We start from the raw sequence: 19,225 nt of genomic DNA, 5'->3' as shown, positions 1-19,225 counted from the left end.
GAGTCCTTATCACTAAAATACATGACCCCTTGACATTAGGCTTCAGTACCGTGTAGACCAGTGATGAGAACCAATTTAAATTGAAATCGGCAAATCGGACTGGATTATTCAAATCACACAATATCACTTCTTATCTCAAAAGTTGTCAACAAGTAAATGGAGAATGGATTGCTTTGCATGGCCAATCCGGTTCAGTATCACATGTGAGACAAGTCTTTGTTCTCTACTAATGTGTCTGTCTCGCTTTCTCCACCTGGAAATTGGGTGCACATACCTCCCGCGTTTCTCATCCTTAACCAACCATGCATATTTAATGACATAATTACACACCTGGGCGAATTAATGTTCTCTAAAGCTATATGTCAAGTGAAATATAATGGAACCCTCATGGCAAGTTTTATTTCTGGCGATATTATACCACCCCTCCTTGCCTATTTTTAGAAAGCAGTTAGACGAAAAAGACGTTGCAGTAAAAACAAAAAACAAACATATTTCCACATGTAGGCCTAAAGGTTACATTAAAGCAGATGCAACCAAAACCCTTTATCACAAGTGCGAGTGGTTACGTTCCTATTTTAAGCCTATTGAGTGTACATGGACATATATTACTTATCAGGCTAGGCATTCTTATTCTTTTATTAAATGCTTAAATGTTTCGGACTGTAGGCGGTACAATTTCTCTAAGAATTTAAGAAGAATTTGCGGTTTGCCACCGTGCGCGCTCCCGCGCTTGTAGAGCATGCCTGTGATGTCACCCAAGCCGCGGCGGGGGTAGTTATCCTTGCGCTGACTGGGAGAAAGCGAGGCTGAACAAGATCACGATGAGGACGCACTGTGCGCACCGAGACCTGTTCTTCGGTTGTCGATGGTGAATTTTCTACCAGTGAACGCACAGTCACGTCCAAACATTCGTTCTACTCATTAGGTAAGTGAAAGTCAAAGTATTTCGTGTATTTGTCTTTGACGCTGTAGTCAGGTTGTTGCGTCCCCTCAAGCGGCATAACCTAAAGATTAATGCGTAAGTTGCAAGGTTTCTAATTCGACTGGTCTTCAATGACATCTTCTGTGGTTAAAAGAAAGAACAAAAATGATCGGAGGAATGTAACCTAATGCAAAATTCACGATGACACTGCTGTAGGACGTGTGTGGATGTGTGTGGCGCGCATACAATGGACAGATGTGTGTGTAAGCGTGGAAACTGCAGTATTGGTGTCTCTCGGTAGGGTACTGTACATTTTCTATTATAATGGAGTGAAACATCTGTTGTTATTCAGAATAACTGCAACAAAAGCTCATCTTTTCTAAGCCACAACGTTATAACCAATGACTAACCAACAGTATACCTTATCGATTGAGAAAAGTACATATTAATCTTACTCGAATCCCCCCTCCAAGAAATGATTCTGACCATCTTGTCAGTTACTCTCACGATAATGCTTTGCACTCTGTAAGCCCAACACTGAGCAGTGACACGGGCGCTTGTGATAGAAAGCTTTTCTTTTGTCTGAATATCATATTTGTTGTAAGGTTAAAAAAGGCAACTAATACCCCTTTTGTTTTTGGACTGATTTTGGGATCTATGTGTGGGGCTGACTTACTCCAGACTCCTGGGTGATTGGTGTTTATCGATTTGGTCAAATCAAAGTATCTTGGTCGATCTTTATTTGTGACTGGTGGATTCCAGTGGGTAGATGTAGATGGAGTCACATAGCAACTACGTTGTTAAATGACAGGGCACCTACAGCAATACACATTTGTCAGTTGATACAGAAGATAACAGTGGCATGAAAGGCTTTGCAAGGCTGGAACATTGGTTTGCTGTGGTGGAATGGCATCATTTCAATCCTTATCTTCCGTAGACAGGTGAGTAACCCAGTTCATTTAGTTCTCCATCTCGCTCAGATAATCCCTTCAGGTGGTTAAATCCAGACAGATGCTTGGCTTCCTCCTGTATCTGGCGGATGTGTTCCAGTCTGATTAGACGCTACAGTAATGATCCTATCTGGAGGGTTTAGAAAGGTACAGCATGATGAATGCACCTGTACAATACAATCAAATCATCTTAATAGCCCCTTTGGCTGTTATACATAATTGAAGGCCAATGATTGGCCACATTTATAAAGAACACACATGTGACCATGTGGACAGCCTACTTAGGAAAACCGAATGTTTGGATGTATCAGAATGAGCTCCTATTATGGTTGAGATCCCCTTCCCTTACTTGACTTGGATCTTTCCACAGATGAAACACCAGCTCGCCATCCACTGGTCCTCAATACCTGCCTAGACTCTGCTGCTCAGTCTCTCAACTAGTACCTCCCTCCCCAGGACCAGTAGATGGGGCTCCCCAGCAGCTAGCACCTCCATCCCCAGGACCAGTAGATGGGGCTCCCCAGCAGCTAGCACCTCCCTCCCCAGGACCAGTAGATGGGGCTCCCCAGCAGCTAGCACCTCCCTCCCCAGGACCAGTAGATGGGGCTCCCCAGCAGCTAGCACCTCCCTCCCCAGGACCAGTAGATGGGGCTCCCCAGCAGCTAGCATCTTCCTCCCCAGAACCAGTAAATGGGGCTCATTGTTCCTTAAGGGTTAAGAGTGTTACTGTGTTGTCACAAGATGAGTGAACACGTATACACAGACTGACACCTCATGTTGCAGAGAACACATGTAAGTGTCAGACGCGGGCGCACACACACACTGTTCTGTGTGTTCTGAGCAGAGAATGACTGAAATAGAATCACAACCGTCTCTGCTCTCAGTGCTTTGTGTGGTCATTAGTATTCTATAGGTCACTGATGGTATTTCAATGGTATTTCAAATATGAGACGAGACGTGCATGATGGAATGTTTACTTGACTGAAATTATTGAATGAAATTATTCATTTGTAAAAAATTGTCTCTATAAAGAAGACCAGATCATTTAGGTACACCTATAGTACTGCAATGTCTGTACATACAGTATTAGCCAAAATAACATACTGTACATACTGACCCTCCCAACACTAGATTCAATCTATGATATGTAGATAGCGGCATTTATAGGTTCTGCTCATCGGGAAAACACTAGTATAATACAGAGGACATTTTAATCCAGCCAAAAAGAGCACCAGGATTGATGTCCAGTAGGCCTGCCACAGGTAACGATAGTAACGTAGTCAGCCATGGCTGTGGACTTCAGAAAGCATGTATTCTGTTAACGAGCTGCTTCCATAGTGTCATGATGGCCAGGTGGGCTGCATCTCTGTTATCCTTTTAATTGGCTGAAGTGATGACAGGGGCCCAGATGCAGCCTGTTGGCTTGCTGCTGGCTGTAATTGGACGCACGGGAGGAAAGTCTGACAACGTACACTTGACTGAAGATAGCGCCTTTGCCACAATAAGGTTGTGGGTTCGATTCCCCTAGGGAGTACATGCAGGAGAGCGTTACAGTAGATGAAGAGAGGCATCCTTTTCTACACAGCAGTTCTGAGGCGTCGTCGTGTAAATACATAACGACTGTCGCTGTCTTTTGTCAAGAAAGAGCCAGAGACTTAAATGGTTTGTTTTTCCTGCATCAAATGTGGGAAAGTGTGAAATCATCCATGATCAGCGTTTGATATGCAGTGTTTGATTCTACAAAATGTCCTCTAACCAGCTGCCAGGGAGAGGGGAGGGGCTGTCACATCAGATTATTCACCACAGGTAAATGGTACACTGGAAACACTAAGGCTTTCAGAACACATGCTTCCTAATTCTCTTCTCCTCTCTTCTATATTCGATCTCCTCTCTTCTATATCCTATCTCCTCTCTGTATCTCTCTACTATCTTTATGAACCTTTCTCCTTTGTTCTATCTCTTCTCTGAGCCTCTTCCTACTATGAGAACCAGTCTCTGACAGGTGTGTCTGTCCCTTAAACATACTGTTTACAGAAGAAGAGAGAGCGTGATAAACATGCTGCTAGCCTTAAACATACTGTATAAGGGTCTGTCTCCCTCCCCTCCCCAGTCATCAAGGCAACTGGAAATGACTTTGACAGTTCAGCTGCTGGTATGTCACTGACGGTGCCTCAGGAGGGGGGCTTCTGCCCATAGTGTACCACTACACCTCCCCCACACGCACACACTCACACACAATAACACAAATGTACACACACACACACCAATGCCCTATGCAGCTCTCAGTGATTGGCTCTTTTTAAAGTGATGGAGCTTTTGCTGTCCAGCCAGGCTAGCAACATATTTATCACTCTCTCTCTTCTTCTGTCATTGAGTACTATGGTGTGGGAATGAAACAAATCACAAATCTGGACATGTCCCACAGATTCACTCACACACAAATACTTACATACAGTAATGTTATATTGTGAGAGTGGGGGCATGCATCAAAAAATGTCTTGTTAGATATTTGTGATTGACTTTTGGGAAGACACCCCCTCGCGCACACACACACCCACACCTGCACCTACACCTACAAAAGCATATAGACACACAAACACTGTGTTGATAACAAACGGACTATCAGAAGACAGCTGTTTTGATGCTGGTCGCTGGTTGTTTCTTAGGTTGCTTTAGCCTTATAAACCCCTGGTTCTGGCAAAGAAGAGGCAGTGGACCACCAAACAACAACACAGTAATCTTCCTTTGTTTTGTTTTAGTGCTGTTGACTGCAAGGCCACAGTGTTGAAATCTCTTTGATGGAGATGTCAGGACCAAAGCTATCTCTCTCACTGGATTACATCTCCACTGTTGTTGCTGGCCTGGATTTAGAAAGAGACAAACAAATAGGGAGTAGGGCGTAAAAAGCTGATATTCTGAGATCTTTTTTGTACAAATGTATTTGTGAGCAGGACCTGCTGTGGAGGGGGGAGTGGAATACTTTCTGATGTAGCAGTTAAAGGGCAGATAAACAAAACTGCTTAATGACTCATATAATTAACACTCTTGAATTACAATTACAACACAGGCTCCATCTCTCTCACTGCTCCCCTCTGTCTCTCGCTCTCTCTTCCTTTGCCTCTTTCTCTCGCGACCTCTCTTTGTCCCTTTTTCTCCTCGCTTTCTCCCTCTCTCTCTTTCTCTCTCTCTCCTCTTGCTTTCTGTTGTTTGTTTTCTTGGGGCTAATAGGGTTTTGGCTGGTGTCCAAAAAAACCCTCCTCCTCCACCCTTCCAAACCCTGCTCCTCCCTGGGGTTTGCTCTGCTGTCGTATACTCACAGCGACTGGTCGGCATCTCTTCATTTTCCATGGAGAGGCATCCTTTCTGAAGGAGCTTCATCAGCAGGAGAAAAGGCCTGGTTGTTGGGGAAGCATCATCGGCTGGGTTCTGGTCCAGTTCCAGTGTGTCCCTGAGGCCAGGGGCCCTTGGTGGCTCCTCCACCCCCTGGGTCTGTTCTGGCTCACCCACCCGGAGCTAAGTCCCTCTGGGTCTCCATCTGCCAGCCGGGCCCCTGGAGGGGGGATGCACACTGGGTCTATCTGTCCTGACTGTTCCCCTTGCTACCTGCTTCTGAATGGCTCTCTTTACTGACTGCCTGGGTCTATGTGGCCCCTGTCTTGGCTGCCTGTTTTTTTTATGAATTCTTGCCTGGCTGCCTTGTTGTCTTTGGCAGCCCTCTGCCTGCCTGTTTCTTTATGGATGAGGGATGACTAATATCATGCTGACTAAATGCTTGGTTGACACTGTGTCAGGTCTCAGTCACACAACACGTTGCATAAAATGCTGGCCAGAAAGGGTTGTTCAATATATATTATCTGCCTGTTTGCCTGGGTGGGACCAGAATGATGTCTACCATGACACACAGCAGGTGTCAGGAGCAGCAGGCACAGCAGGCAGGGGCGGGGAGCAGGCCTGGTGGAAATGGCAGGCAGGGGTGGGGAGAGCAGGCCTGGTGAAAACAGCAGGCAGGGGTCAGAGCAACAACCAGCAGTGAGCACAGCAGGCCGGGGTGGGGAGTGGAGTGGAGGCAGCAACAGGCAACGGTGGGGAAAGAGGGGTGGTGGCAGGCAGAGGACTCATGTGGCATCACAGCTGAGCTCTGTCTTCTGTGGTGGTGTGCGACTATGACACTAACTGCAGCCAGTCTGTCTGCTTCACATGCTTGAGGTGTGTTTACAGTAATGTGGCTCCGCTGTACACGGCCTCAACTCAAAGTCTAAACACTTTTGCAATGCGAGTCAAGTCAAGTACACACGTGATTATTTTGAGGATGTTCTCTGACAGAGATATGTTCTCTGAACACAGCACGGTGCCTTTCTGGTGTGGTGCAGGAGGTCACTGTCAGCACTCTGGAACTCAAACAGGGTGACTAGATGGATAGATATAAAGAAAGAAGAAAAAAAAGAGAAATAATTCAGTGCAATTTCAGTACAACCCCCCCCCCACACACACACACACACACACACGTCCTTCCCCCGAGCCAACACCCAAACGGTCCCCCCATGACCAGCCTTTAATCCTAGCCTTTACCCAGCTGGGAGTGGGGCGGAAGGGGGGACTGATGAGGCCCTCGTGTTGGGTACGGCTGTCTGTCTGGAGTTTCTTAAATCACTGTGCAGATTAGAACAAGCCATCACAGAGAGGCTAAAAATACACCAAGAGGGAAATCTGGGCTGAAGCCCTACATGACAGGCACGACTCCACACACAGCAGGCACTACGCTCTCTGACCATGAAGCAGGAGCCGCACTTAGAGATGCTCTGAGATTAGTAGTATGTGCGTGTGTGTGTGCAATGTGTATGTGTGTGTGTGTGACTCCTTGTGTCTGGATTGAAGGAGTGTGTGATAGATGGGTCTCTGGCATGTGTCTCAGGCACGAAGACTCCAATATCTTATTATCTTCTCCCAGGCTCTAGGTGGGCTTGCTTGATCTATTTTGACTACCCTAGAGTGTGTCTGTATGTGTGTATGTGTTTGTGGTTGTCATACCTTTGTGTGTTTTCACACTTGTGTGTAACTGACATCTTAATCATAGGTGGGTTCTTTTAATTACACAGTTTTTTTTCCGTTCATGATTGGTTCATACAGATGAAACCAGTTAATACCAAAAATAGGCTAAGATAAAAACAAGAATACAAAAAACAATTTGAAAAAAGCCCAAGATCTTGGACCTCACATATCTAATAAAAAATAAATTTCAAACAACTCCAGTAAGACATCAGCTATAACCATTGGTTCCCATTTCCACCCAGCTGTGGATCCCGGACAGTGGTTTTTATTTCAAACAGTTCGACGCTGGCTTTTTGTTCTTCAAAGCTCTGTGGAAGAGATCCGATAGAGCTCCCAGTTCAAAGGAGCTGCAGTGGTGTCCCGGGGAATGCTCTGACCAGCTCCCTCTGTGAAAGGCCTTTCATGAATCAGGAGATCGCAGGACACAGTCACAGACGATGTTTTTGTTCCTTTTTTATTGCTGCTGAGGAAGATCACACATCTGTGAAGAAAACTGGCCTTTTGCTGTCGTCTGTCATTCCAGAGCTCATTCAGTACCAGCCTGTTTATTACCAGGGTGTTTCATGGCTGTGTGTGTGTGTGTGTGTGTGTGTGTGTGTGTGTGTGTGTGTGTGTGTGTGTGTGTGTGTGTGTGTAACTGAATACAGAAGCATGCATAGCGCCCAAGTAGAACATTAAGGTTGTGAACTCGAGATTATGCTACATCCTTTCCTTGTCCCAGAGACATATTTCATGCTGATATTTCAAATCCTAGTTGGGAAACGAGCCCTGTGCCAGATCTCTCCTCTCTTCCCCATAGGATGAAAGACCCGGGACATCTGGGTTATTGATGGTTTATTTACGGACACATGTTCAGGTCAAATCCCCTCAGAGGGTGGTGGGTCTGAGGGCAGGGGGAATGGATAGTGCCCTAGAGATTGGACCAAATCCTCCCTAAACATCCCTGAATCATGCCCAAGAACAACATAGTCATTAAGTCAGGAGCCTATCAGAAGCTCCATCCCTGCCTTGTCAGGAAGTGTCCAGTTTGACAGAGGATGCAAACAGGCAGCTGAACATAACATTAAAGAATGCTTAATACTTGCTGATGCTTCATATTTGGAGATAGAAATGTGCTTGTGTGTGTGTGTGTCCTTCTCCAGTGTGGTCAGAAGTAGATGAATCATAATCCACTCATTGTCCTTTTCTGCTTCCCACTCCTTCCTTCGTTTTCTCTATCTCTATCAGTTTTTTGTCTAATTCTCATCCATTTCTCCTCCATTGTCTGTGCCTCTTTCTCTCTCCTGTCCTCCACTCTCTTCTATACTCGATTCTACTAGGTTATAAATAGAGGGATTAAACCCTGTCATCCGGCTAACCTTCTACCAGTTCAGCTATCTTAGCTTGTTTACATAGCGCACACTTCTCCTACATTACTGGTAATGGGCCATACATTTGTATCTGACATCCAAGCTTAGCATGTTTATGTAGCACATTCCATATCATACCTCTGGTAATGGGCCCAACATCTTTAGCTAGCCAGTCAACGTAGCCTTTTTTAAATATTAAACAAGTCTTAAGGTATCAAATCTTAGAGCTTTGTTTTGCTCTCAAGTCCGTTGCCAGTCATGGGTCTGACTGTTGGACATTTGATTGACAGGCCAGTTCTGGGAGGTGTAGCCTTCACTGCCAGCAGGGGATCTTGAAGCCAAATATAGACACTCTGAGTGGAAAGACCAGCAAGATTCCTGCTTCCATCTAATCTGTTAATGTATGTGTACAGGATACGTCTGTATCCTGCATGGGTTTAATGGGACGCAAACACTATAGGGACTATGACATCACTAGATGGGCTATATGTGTTGAAACCATGGTAGCAAAGATTCAACATTTTGCTTGTTAGCAAGCTAACCAGGATCCATCTCCTATTCTAACAAATGGGTAAGAACCTCTGCTCTTCTCTCCTCCAGTCTCTCCTCAGGTTTGTCCTTGCTCCTGTCTCACTGCTCATCTCCACATGCTGCTAATGGCATCTCTCACCATAGTAAGCACCTGACAGACACATGCTGAACATACTGCTTCTGACCGCAGACCCCTTCATCATCTGGACTATGTCTGATACCATAAAACAGACTACGTGACCACACACACATCCACAGACACACACACACATACACACTCTGTCACAAACACACACTACAGATTCCTTACTGTATTTGGAAGCTAAATGCTATCAGATTAGAATCAGAGAATTCCCTTCTAGAAAGGTAGTCTAACACACAAGCCTGATCGGTACAGATCTAAGCAGAGCTAGTAATGAACTAGGGACAGACAAAAACGGGCAAAAATAGTCTGAACTCAGGGGAATATATAGAACCTTTAAGTAGCACATAATGGCAGAATTCAGACTTTGTTTTCTTTGCTGCGGTGCTCTTCATGACTCCAGGGAAATCATTCAGGGTTGCTCTCTAGTCTAGAATGTCTTGCTTATTGGACAGTAAAACACTGCTGCCAGAGTAAAAGGGCCTCTGTTTGTGTGCCGCGTTGGACACAGTTTGCAGTATGTTCTAGAGCAGGAGTGGGAGTGGAAGCAGGGCTAGTGGATCCCTCTCGACCCTGCTGTGGGAGCAGAGGCAGGGGTCACCCTCTCCCAGGGCAAGAACGCCTGGGTTTTGTTTTGTGTTAGCCATACTGGCAGGGTTTGTGTGTGCCCATTCTTGCATGGATGTTTGTTTGTGGGCGTGTATATGTGTGTGGGGGCTATTGTTTTTGCATGTATGTGGTATGTGTATGTTTTGTGTGTACATGTGTTTGTGTAAGTGTGGTTCTATGTGTGTTTGCCCCAGTTTTGCGAGGTTATGACTTATGAGACCGGTGGGAATAATGACCAGTCAACTGTTTATCCTCACAGTCATGTGACCTCATTCCTCTTGATTTCCCACTGTTACAGCCACGATCATTTCAGGGTCCTGGGGCTGCTGGCCAATCCTCAAAATGGCCCCCGCAGTCTCCTAGTTTCTTTCCCTTAGGAAATGGACTGAAGAAAACACTATGTTGGACACACGTGATTGAGGTTTCAAGTCAGGGTCAAGAGATTAGGAACTGATCTTGTCCATGGGAAGGAATCAAGTGTCAGAGGGTTGTGGATTGGAACCAATCCAATCCCATTATGAGGAGAAGGATTGAGGGAAAGTAGTGGTGATGATATGTAGTACATTCGGTGATGATGACGCATCCTCTCTCATGCTGTTTATAGGTAGTGGGTCAGTGCTGGGGCATCAGGTGACCTGCTGCCTGTTCATACTCTCACTTTTACAGACTCTCTGGTGTGTTTGGATGCAGTCCCTAGTTATGAGTGTTTTGTTTCAAATCTCCTGCACAAGAGTGCGGAGAGGTCTGTAATAATATGCTATAGAATGTGGCTTCACTGACCCAGAGGAAGTGGAGCGCACACAGACAGGAAGTGGAGCACGCTGCGGAACAGCTACTGTTAATTCAGCTTTGTCCTAGATCCCAGCTGCACCTCTCTCCAACCGAGGAGGCAGCAGAGCTGGTACCACCTCCACGGTGATAGTTAGTCGGCACATTGTCCTAAGTACAGGACACACGTGGACAAGGATCCATGGCACATGGAAGATTCTAGAACAGGTGACCTGGAATAGAACGGGGACATAAAACATCACTCTCTTCTTACTCTTTGTGTTTCTAATCCATGTTTAAACATTGTGTCATCAGAGAGGTCATATTCTCCCTCTCCCTTGCCCCCTCTCTCTTTCTCTCTCTTTCCCTCTCTCTTCATCCCTTTTTCTTTCTGTCACTCACTCTTTCTCCTCTCCAAATCTCTCTGTCTATCTGTCTGTCCCGTCATCACCTATCAATCCTCTTAGGTTACACTTTCCAGTTTACTGGATGTATATCTCTCTATGGATTAACAGGGTTGTTAAATTCTCCATAGAATATGAGACAGTGGGCCAATGGCAGCTACTGTATGAGGGGGCGTGGTGGTTACAGGCGGGGCTATAAGATAAGTGGGAAAAGCTGGATGAGCGTGAAGGTTGGTCTGATACACAGAGATGCAGCCCATGTCCGAAGTCATTGTTTTTCCAATGTCATCATTTTTTACATTTTAGAGATTAAATAGACTGGTGTGTGTGTGTGTGTGTGTGTGTGTGTGTGTGTGTGTGTGTGTGTGTGTGTGGTAGACAGTCATACAGGATGAGAAGCTGCTATAGTCTATGCCCTTATCAGACTGGGCCAAGCTGCTGTGAGGTCCAGAGGCCTCATTGCTCCATGGGGCACCATTGTTAGAATGCTGTCTAAAACCAACATCCAACAAAGTCCTGAAATCCCCAAACAACAATGTTGTCATTTATCAAGCTTTACTGCCTTTCCAGTAATGCCCTGCTGGCAGTTCCTTTCCTGTGGTTGGATCACCAGATGGTTTCTAAGAGACTATCTCTCCTGGTTAAGCAGCCAGTCAGAGTCAATGTTTGGAGTGGGAGGTCTGGGTGAGCCCGGTGTGTGGATGGTCTCCTGCAGAGTGGTACGGTGAGGGAGCCAGTGTTTACAGTGTGTATTGGGAAAGAGTCCAGTGCTTGTTCTCTGAGAAGAAAACCAAATCTCCAGAATGAACAGGGATGTGATCAGTGGTGTTGTCAATGTTTGTCAATATTAATGTGTACTGCATGGTCTTTAGTACTGCATGGTCATTGTGGTCCATAGTAAACAGCACGTGCGTGGTCAGCGTGGCTGGATGTGTGTGTCTGGAGATGTGGTGAGTGTAGGACCGGGAGAGACAGCAGACAGACGGAGCATGTCCTCCGGTCTGCACAGAACGAGCCAAACAGCGGATGAGTCACGAGCAAAATGAATGTCAGTCGAAACATGGCGTGTAGTCGAAAAGCACTCAGGGTTCTTTCTGTTAGTTGTAGAAGCCTTCACGGTTCTGGTTGTGCTATCTTGTTCCCTCAAGGGTTCAGTCTGTGGGTTCTGGAAGCCTCCACGGTATCATTATGTTCTAGAAGACTTAGGGTTTTACCGGTCCCAGTCCTAATGCTGTTTGTCTTTTTTCCACAGTGTTTTAATTTAATTTATTTGATTATTTATATATTTGTTTTCATTTTGATGCATTATTAAATGTTATGTAAGCATTGACATCATACATAATCATGTTTTTGCTTTTCATCTATTTATAAACACTGTTGCCTGAATAACAGAGTTAAGTGTCCTTTAGCATCTAATACTGAAGGCTATACTACTTCAAAAAGAGCACTCATTAAGTCAATAAAAAGTGCTCGAGCCTTGTCATAGCCTGTGTGAAGTGCAATCTAAATTCTCCATTAAACTTGCAGCTTTCATCCTCAGCCACTCCCGCTAAAAAACCCTCTGATCAGTCTGTCCGTCCGTCCATCGGTCTGTCTGTCCGTCTGTGGATCTTTCAAGCAATTGTAGTTTGATTTGATTCGACGATCACACTTGTGATACCGGTCCAGACCGGTCCAGTGGTTTCATGGCACAGGGTCCAAAGCGCTTCATGATCAGTCAAAGTGTTTGACCGTGGTATTCTTGTCTTAGCTTTGTGATATAAATTAGACCTCTACTTGGAGGTTGACTTGTAAACCAGACAAGATAGGACGTGATTAAGGATTAGTATGGATTAGGGCTAGATTAATGGTCTTTGTTTCAGACAAGGGGTTTGTTACTGTGGAGTCCCCCTCACACCAAAGCTCTATAATGTCTGGGTGGTAGAATGTCTCACAAAAAACAAGCAATGTTTGTTTTGGAAAGGGTAGAAAATGTTACGTTGAATGGAGAGGACCCCAGGCTGCTAAATGCACCTTGTCGTTGAACTAGAAGTAAATTAGGCATCTCTAAATACCAGCCGTCACCATTAGGTTGGAAAAAATTATCAGACTCCAGGCAATGTGTACCTTATATCTCCTGTAAGACAGGAGGCATTAGCAATGTTGGCCTTTTGTAATATAAACTGATGCCAGTATATGATAACAGCAGAAAACAACATATTCAAAATGCTGTGATTAAAAACACAAAGTCAAATCATATGTTACACGTGTGAGAAACACCCATTTCAGTTTAAAGGCCAAGCATTGTGAAGACAAGCTTGTGTTTCTAACAGCCCGGAGGGTGGCCTGTGAGTAATGTTTTTAGTCAACTTATGCACACAGATACACACACTTACCAAACTCACAAGCACACAAGCTGCTGCCTCCTGCCCACCAGCCTTGGCAGACTCTGTGTAGCTGTTTGGCTGAGTATCCCAGTAAAGACAGGCTGGCACAGCATTCATCTCTGTCTTCACCCAGTGGACCAGGATGAAAGGGACAAAACTGTGAAAACCACATCCAGGAAAACTGATCTCCAGCCCTCAGCCCATCTTTATTTCCAGCCCCTATCCTCAGCTCCAGACCCTGGCCCTGACTCTAGTTCCCAGCCCAGCCCCCAGCTCCAGCCCATGACCTTGACTCTAACCCCATCTCCAGCCCCCAACACAAGCTCCAGACCTTGGCCCTGACTCCAGCCCCAAACCCCTGCTCCAGCCCATGGCCTTGACTCCAGCCCCAAACCCCTGCTCCAGCCCATGGCCCTGACTCCAGCCCCAAACCCCTGCTCCAGCCCATGGCACTGACTCCAGCCCCAAACCCCTGCTCTAGCCCATGGCCCTGACTCCAGCCCCAAACCCCTGCTCCAGCCCTTGGCCCTGACTCCAGCCCCAAACCCCTGCTCCAGCCCATGGCACTGACTCCAACCTCATCTTGTTTTCAGCCGCCAGCCTGTCCCAGCTGAAGTCTGAGTTCCCTCTCCCCTGGCCAAGCCTACCTCTCCCCAGCCCTCCTATCTCCATCTCACCCCCCCCCCCCCAACCCCTTCTTTCTGTGCTCTAGCAGGCCTGACCCAGGTGTGGTACTGATTACTGGTATAAAAAGAGTCCATCCCAGACCAGGAATAGCCCAGTGTTGACTAAGGGAGTTTGATTAAATTCTAAATCTTGTGACATCCAAGCCTGTGATTATCATCTAGTAAACTGATGGTGAGGGCAGGGCACCATCTGCTAAATGGGGGGGCTCTAGCTGTTTTGTCACTGGGTGTGCGTGTGTGTGGCTGTGTGTGTTGTCTAAAGTGTAAGAGAGAAAGAGAGAAACAACTGAGAGACACTGAAAGGGTGTGATAGTGGTGATAAAGGTGGTAGACATGTCCAACTGACAGTTATAATATCAGCAGTCTAAATTCATACAGCCAATAGCTGGCAGCCAGAAAAAGGTTACTGTTCACATCCTGTCCCAGCCCTGTCCTAACCCCCTCAATGTTTGCTGCCAAACACAACCTGAAATAGATCTGGAGTAGTGGTGAAGGGGCCTGAAGAAAACATAACAATGTGAATATTGTCTGTGTGTGTGTGTGTGTGTGTGTGTGTATGGGAAGATGGGATGAATGTCATCTCAGCGTCAATAAACTTTAAAGATAGGGTATTTGAGTCATTCTAAACATTTCCTGACACAGGCATCAGTTATACAGAAGAAAATCCATTACTTCTACATATAATTAATTTCTTAGATGAGTCTTAGATGAACAACACTAGTTGGGTCCCCTTCATTTTGGTTCCACATTTTTACATAGCTCTAAGTAAATGAGTTTTACATTGAGATCAGTCCCTCACCTTGTAACAGTCTGTGAATCATCCCTCTGGTGGTCAGATTGTGCACTGCATCCCATACAGCGAAGGAAACCACAGCAACCAGTCACTTGGTGTGTGTCCCAGATATGTAGCCTACCCTCCTCCCTGACAACGGATTCACAGCAAGAGAGCAAAGAGCAAATGCCAGGCAGGTACAGCTGTCAGACCAGGTGATGGATACCAGGACAGTTTTTCCATCCACAAAACCCCCCTGGCCTCACAGAATCTACAAAAAACACAGGTCTTCGGCATAGGATCTGTTGGACCCTGCCCTGGGTCTTTTACAAAGCAGCAGCTTTAAGGCAGGAGGAAGGAAGGAGTTAACGTTCCCTTTACACATGTGGACAGTCATTTCCCTCGCAGGCTGGTTATTCCAGGAACACAATGAAACATTCATGTTGTGTGTGTGTTTGTGTGTGTGTTTGTGTGTGTGTTTGTGTGTGTGTATCTCCTTACCTGCAGGCTATGCTATGAGGACAGGCTCCAGAGATGACTGATGTGGAGCCTGTTGTCACCGACTTTGCGTCCACGAGCCGTACGGGCCGCCGTAACGCCCTGCCCGACATCCTAGGCTCCAACGCTGCAGCGGCCACTGCGGACCTGCCTGACAAGCTGGCAGAGCTCTCCGTGGCAGGTGGGTGGATTCCTGACGTGCGTGTAAACAACCTGTAGCTGGTTGCATTGAAACGTGATTAACGACATACAGTATGAACAGTGGGGCCGGATTAGGGTTCATGCCAATCAGCAGGAATAGATTTCAATACGTTTTGCTTTTGGCCGATTGTGTAGTCTCTGTTCGTGTGTTGAGTGAAGCAGATGCTGTCTGTGTACAGTATGGCTGATGGAGTGTCCGAGCCACACTACAGAGATAAGAGACCAGTCATTACACACACACACTTAGGCAAAGGGCTGAGTGCTCCTCAGAACTCCTGTGATCACACACGTTGACACAAACACACATAGACACAAACACACACCACACCATCTCCACCACTGTCACCCTAGAACCATTAGCTGCAGTCTGCCTGTCAGCCTAAACAGTTGTCATTCACCAGGTTGGCTGGAGAGAGGAGGCCAGCTGAAACCACCTGAATGGAAATCAGCAAATGCTTTTAGAGAGCCTTAATGGAGGCGAGAGAGGAGAAGAATATCAGATAGGCTACTGTTAGTCATCACTGCTCACTAGCCTCTGAGCAGAGAGAGAGAGAGAGAGAGAGAGAGAGAGAGAGAGAGAGAGAGAGAGAGAGAGAGAGAGAGAGAGAGAGAGAGAGAGAGAGAGAGAGAGAGAGAGAGAGAGAGAGAGAGAGAGAGAGAGAGAGAGAGAGAGAGAGAGAGAGAGAGAGAGAGAGAGAGAGAGAGAGAGAGAGAGAGAGAGAGAGAGAGAGAGAGAGAGAGAGAGAGAGAGAGAGAGAGAGAGAGAGAGAGAGAGAGAGAGAGACCGTGTAGGCTTTTGGTTAAGAGGGGAGGATCAATGTTTTGCAGGTTTTTCTTCTCCTTTTTTCGGTCTATTTCACGACACCCCCAACAAACACAGATTTAATACAATTTGTTAAGTGGATCAAGGACAGATATGCTAACCAAAATACACAATAGCTGCTTGTTGTGAGGGCCAGTACATGTGCACTGTGAAGAAAAGATGGAAATTAAGTTTAGGTTGTGGAGATCATTTTAATTTCATTTCTTATTGTGGGGGTTTTCACAGACCATAACTCACATGGTAAATGTTTTTGATTTACATACCACATACAGGCACACACACACACACACACACACATACACGCACACATAGTCCCTCTGCCCATTCCAAGAGCTTGTCCAGAGAGGATTGAAGCAGACATGATCAACCTCACGAGACTAGATCCTAACTAGAAGCTGTCGCGCGGTCATATTGTCTGATGCATTACCATGCAGACTGAGAAGGAATCTGACACACACAGAAGCCCCTCTGCCTGGTTTATGTTCTGCTCTGTGTCATATTTGTAGAGGGATATAGTGTTACGATGTGTGTGTGTGTGTGTGTGTGGGGGGGGGGGGGGGGGGGGTAGGACCCAAACGCAGGAGAGTTAGCCAGTCATAGCATCCAACAAGGGTTTAATTTTGAAACAGGAAACAGACAGGGTACTCACAGTAACAAGGGTAAGAACAAGACAAAGACTGGACACAAAACAGGAACCTAAATATATAGAACCAAACAAGACACAGGTGGACATAAGACCAATGACAACTGAAACCACTCAACGAGAAGCAGGTGAAGACAATGACATCAAGACAAGGCAAAACCAAAAACAACAAGGGGGCACGGCCATGGCCGTGACATTTGGATGCTGTCGATGTAACAAGTTGAGCACATCTTCAGATCAAATCCCTTCTGATTCTTCTGATTCTGAGATGGAGTAAAAAAACAGGCTTTAGACTGCTGAAGCAACAAGATACTTTTTGGGGGGGCTCTGAAAGCCTGAGTGTGTTGTGTGTTATGTGTTATGTGTGTTATGTGTGTGTTATGTGTATGTTATGTGTGTTATGTGTATGTTATGTGTGTGTTATGTGTATGTTATGTGTGTTATGTGTGTGTTATGTGTGTTATGTGTATGTTATGTGTGTGTTATTTGTATGTTATGTGTGTGTTATGTCATGATTTTGTGAATCAGAGAATATAACTATTTACCTGACAAACAGAATGAATGAGACAACGTCAAAAGACAAACGTTGTACTGATCTTCCCACAAAACAGCCAGGAGAGGAGAGCTCTGACAGCAGCTGGTTGCTGGGAAATGATTGTGTACACTTCAAGAATAGGGCTCTGTAGAGCCACAAAGAGGCTCGTTCCTTTAGTCAGCATTCGACATCAGAAAGAATGTAATGATGACATTGTTAGTGAGACAGATGTGCTGATTTCGTGTTTTTGGATGATAGCCTCTGCTTGATGACTAAAATGTGACTGGAAATATGAGCAGCTATAAGGGAAAGTGACAGGGGAAATGGTTACTGTGGAATTGTGGCTAATTGTGGTGAGTGCTCCTCCGGGTGTTTTCCAGATGATGCAGAGGGAGGGGGAGAGGGGGCATCCGGTAGCCCGCCCAAGACCCCGGCCGATGGGGAGGAGAAGGCTGAGGGGACGTAGTAGGGATGGAGCTCTGGATCACTGGAGGACTGACTACCTGAGAGGATGGACTGACTGATGGTAGGATGGACGGAGGGACGGACGTATGGATGTACAGATGGATGGAGAATGAAGCAGACTCTCTATCATGGGCCTATTCTCCACAGACCCCACCCCCCAGCCACCCCCACCCCCTCCCTCCCCCAGCACTCCCCATTGACCAGACAACTGTAACAGCTTCATGTGCCGTGCTATGCAACATCAGGACGCTCTACGAGCCAGACTGGAGAGTGGGTTGTTGAGGAAGGGATAAAGACATAGAAGGAGGAAAGGAACGAACGGAGGATGGAAGGATTGAAGGAAGGAAAGAGAATATGTTGCTTGCAAGGAGGAAGAGCTGTTGTCTTTTTTATCAGTTTTAGGGTATCCATGGTTACCTCTGGCTCATGATTTATTTGTGAATAATCAATGATTCTGCATCTGCCCTGTCTATGTTAGCATAATATGCAGTCTAATTGGTGAGCTACAACATTGGTCGAACACAGGTTATGGCCATAATGTCATTGATGGTTTGGAGGGAGCAGGGCTGGTCTTGTGTATAATAATGTGGGGTTGTTCCAGCATTCTTTCAGAATGTCTCCATGTAGTTGTGGGAATCTCTCTTTTTTGCACAACAAAAGTATAAAACATTCCATTTGGTGATGTAAGTAAATTTTTATCTTATAATTGTTGTTTAATAGTGTGCTAAAGTGCAACCTCTACCTTGTGAGTGTTTTTTACTGTTAAAAAAGAGATGTGTTGCTGACAACTGATTTATTAGAAGTAATGAAGAGTTATATGTGTATTTTCATTCTGTATATAGAATTTTACATTACTGTTACATTTGCCGCCCTGTAAAGATTCATTTCAACATTCACTAATAAACAATATTCTCTATGTACCAACGGTGTCAGGCTGTATTTCTGTCGTTGGCCCCATAGTTTGTTCATCAGAACCGTCAGGAGAGAGACATCTTAGTTGTATTAATGGAGTAGCCTGCTGCGTACACTTTTGCAGACTCGGGCACGTTTGTGAGATGCTTTTACCTTCATTGCAATTGAGCTGTTTGTGTTGCATGAGTAGTTTCAACAGAAGGGGGCAGCAAACACATTTTACAACAATGTCACGGGGCTTGTCGTTCCCCCAAATTATTGATTAATTTAAACAAACAATTAACATGAATTGTGGATAATTTTAAGACAGACCTTTCTCTTTTAGAGTCATAACAATCCTGTAGGTTTTAGTTATCTCGTAAATACCAAGAATAGTAGAAGGCCTTCTACCTTTTGTTTTACTCAGATTAAATCAAATTAGCGATTGATGTGGTAATTCTTAAAAGAAAAGGCCTACAATTGCACTTAAACCCCATGAAAGTTGCAATTGTGTTCTGCATGCAGACAGCCTCGGTGTCTGACTAGGAATATTGTATTTGACATAGACAAAGAACTGTCAAACCAACTCAGATTCCGGATGGGTGGTTTCTACCGTTCCCT

At 45.5% G+C, this 19,225-nt stretch overlaps 1 protein-coding gene across 2 annotated transcripts; it reads left to right on the top strand.

Annotated features, from left to right (window-relative positions):
• Nucleotides 1-766: 766 nt before the first annotated feature.
• pkib (protein kinase (cAMP-dependent, catalytic) inhibitor beta) lies at nucleotides 767-17,876 on the top strand. Of its 2 annotated transcripts, XM_084700486.1 has the most exons (3): nucleotides 767-925; nucleotides 15,056-15,227; nucleotides 17,629-17,876. In XM_084700486.1, exons 2-3 carry the CDS (start codon nucleotides 15,083-15,085, stop codon nucleotides 17,712-17,714), a joined length of 231 nt encoding a protein of 76 aa, XP_084556612.1. In that variant the 5' UTR covers nucleotides 767-925; nucleotides 15,056-15,082; the 3' UTR covers nucleotides 17,715-17,876. The 2 variants fall into 2 exon arrangements, with proteins under 2 accessions (XP_084556612.1, XP_084556613.1); XM_084700487.1 differs by lacking the exon at nucleotides 767-925 and having other exon boundaries at nucleotides 14,970-15,227.
• Nucleotides 17,877-19,225: the final 1,349 nt, after the last annotated feature.

This window comes from Hypomesus nipponensis, chromosome 6 (assembly GCF_054491055.1).
Source record: "Hypomesus nipponensis isolate SF chromosome 6, ASM5449105v1, whole genome shotgun sequence".
Lineage (NCBI taxonomy): Eukaryota > Metazoa > Chordata > Actinopteri > Osmeriformes > Osmeridae > Hypomesus > Hypomesus nipponensis.
Note: the sequence above shows the minus strand (reverse complement) of the source record. Positions and strands in the feature narration are given on the sequence as shown.

What these genes read in the sequence shown, in the direction of transcription:
- pkib (XM_084700486.1), top strand. Translation starts at nt 15,083, where the DNA reads ATGACTGATGTGGAGCCTGTTGTCACCGACTTTGCGTCCACGAGCCGT. An exon ending in GGCAGAGCTCTCCGTGGCAG is followed by an intron (nt 15,228 to 17,628) that starts GTGGGTGGATTC and finishes GGTGTTTTCCAG; the next exon opens with ATGATGCAGAGGGAGGGGGA.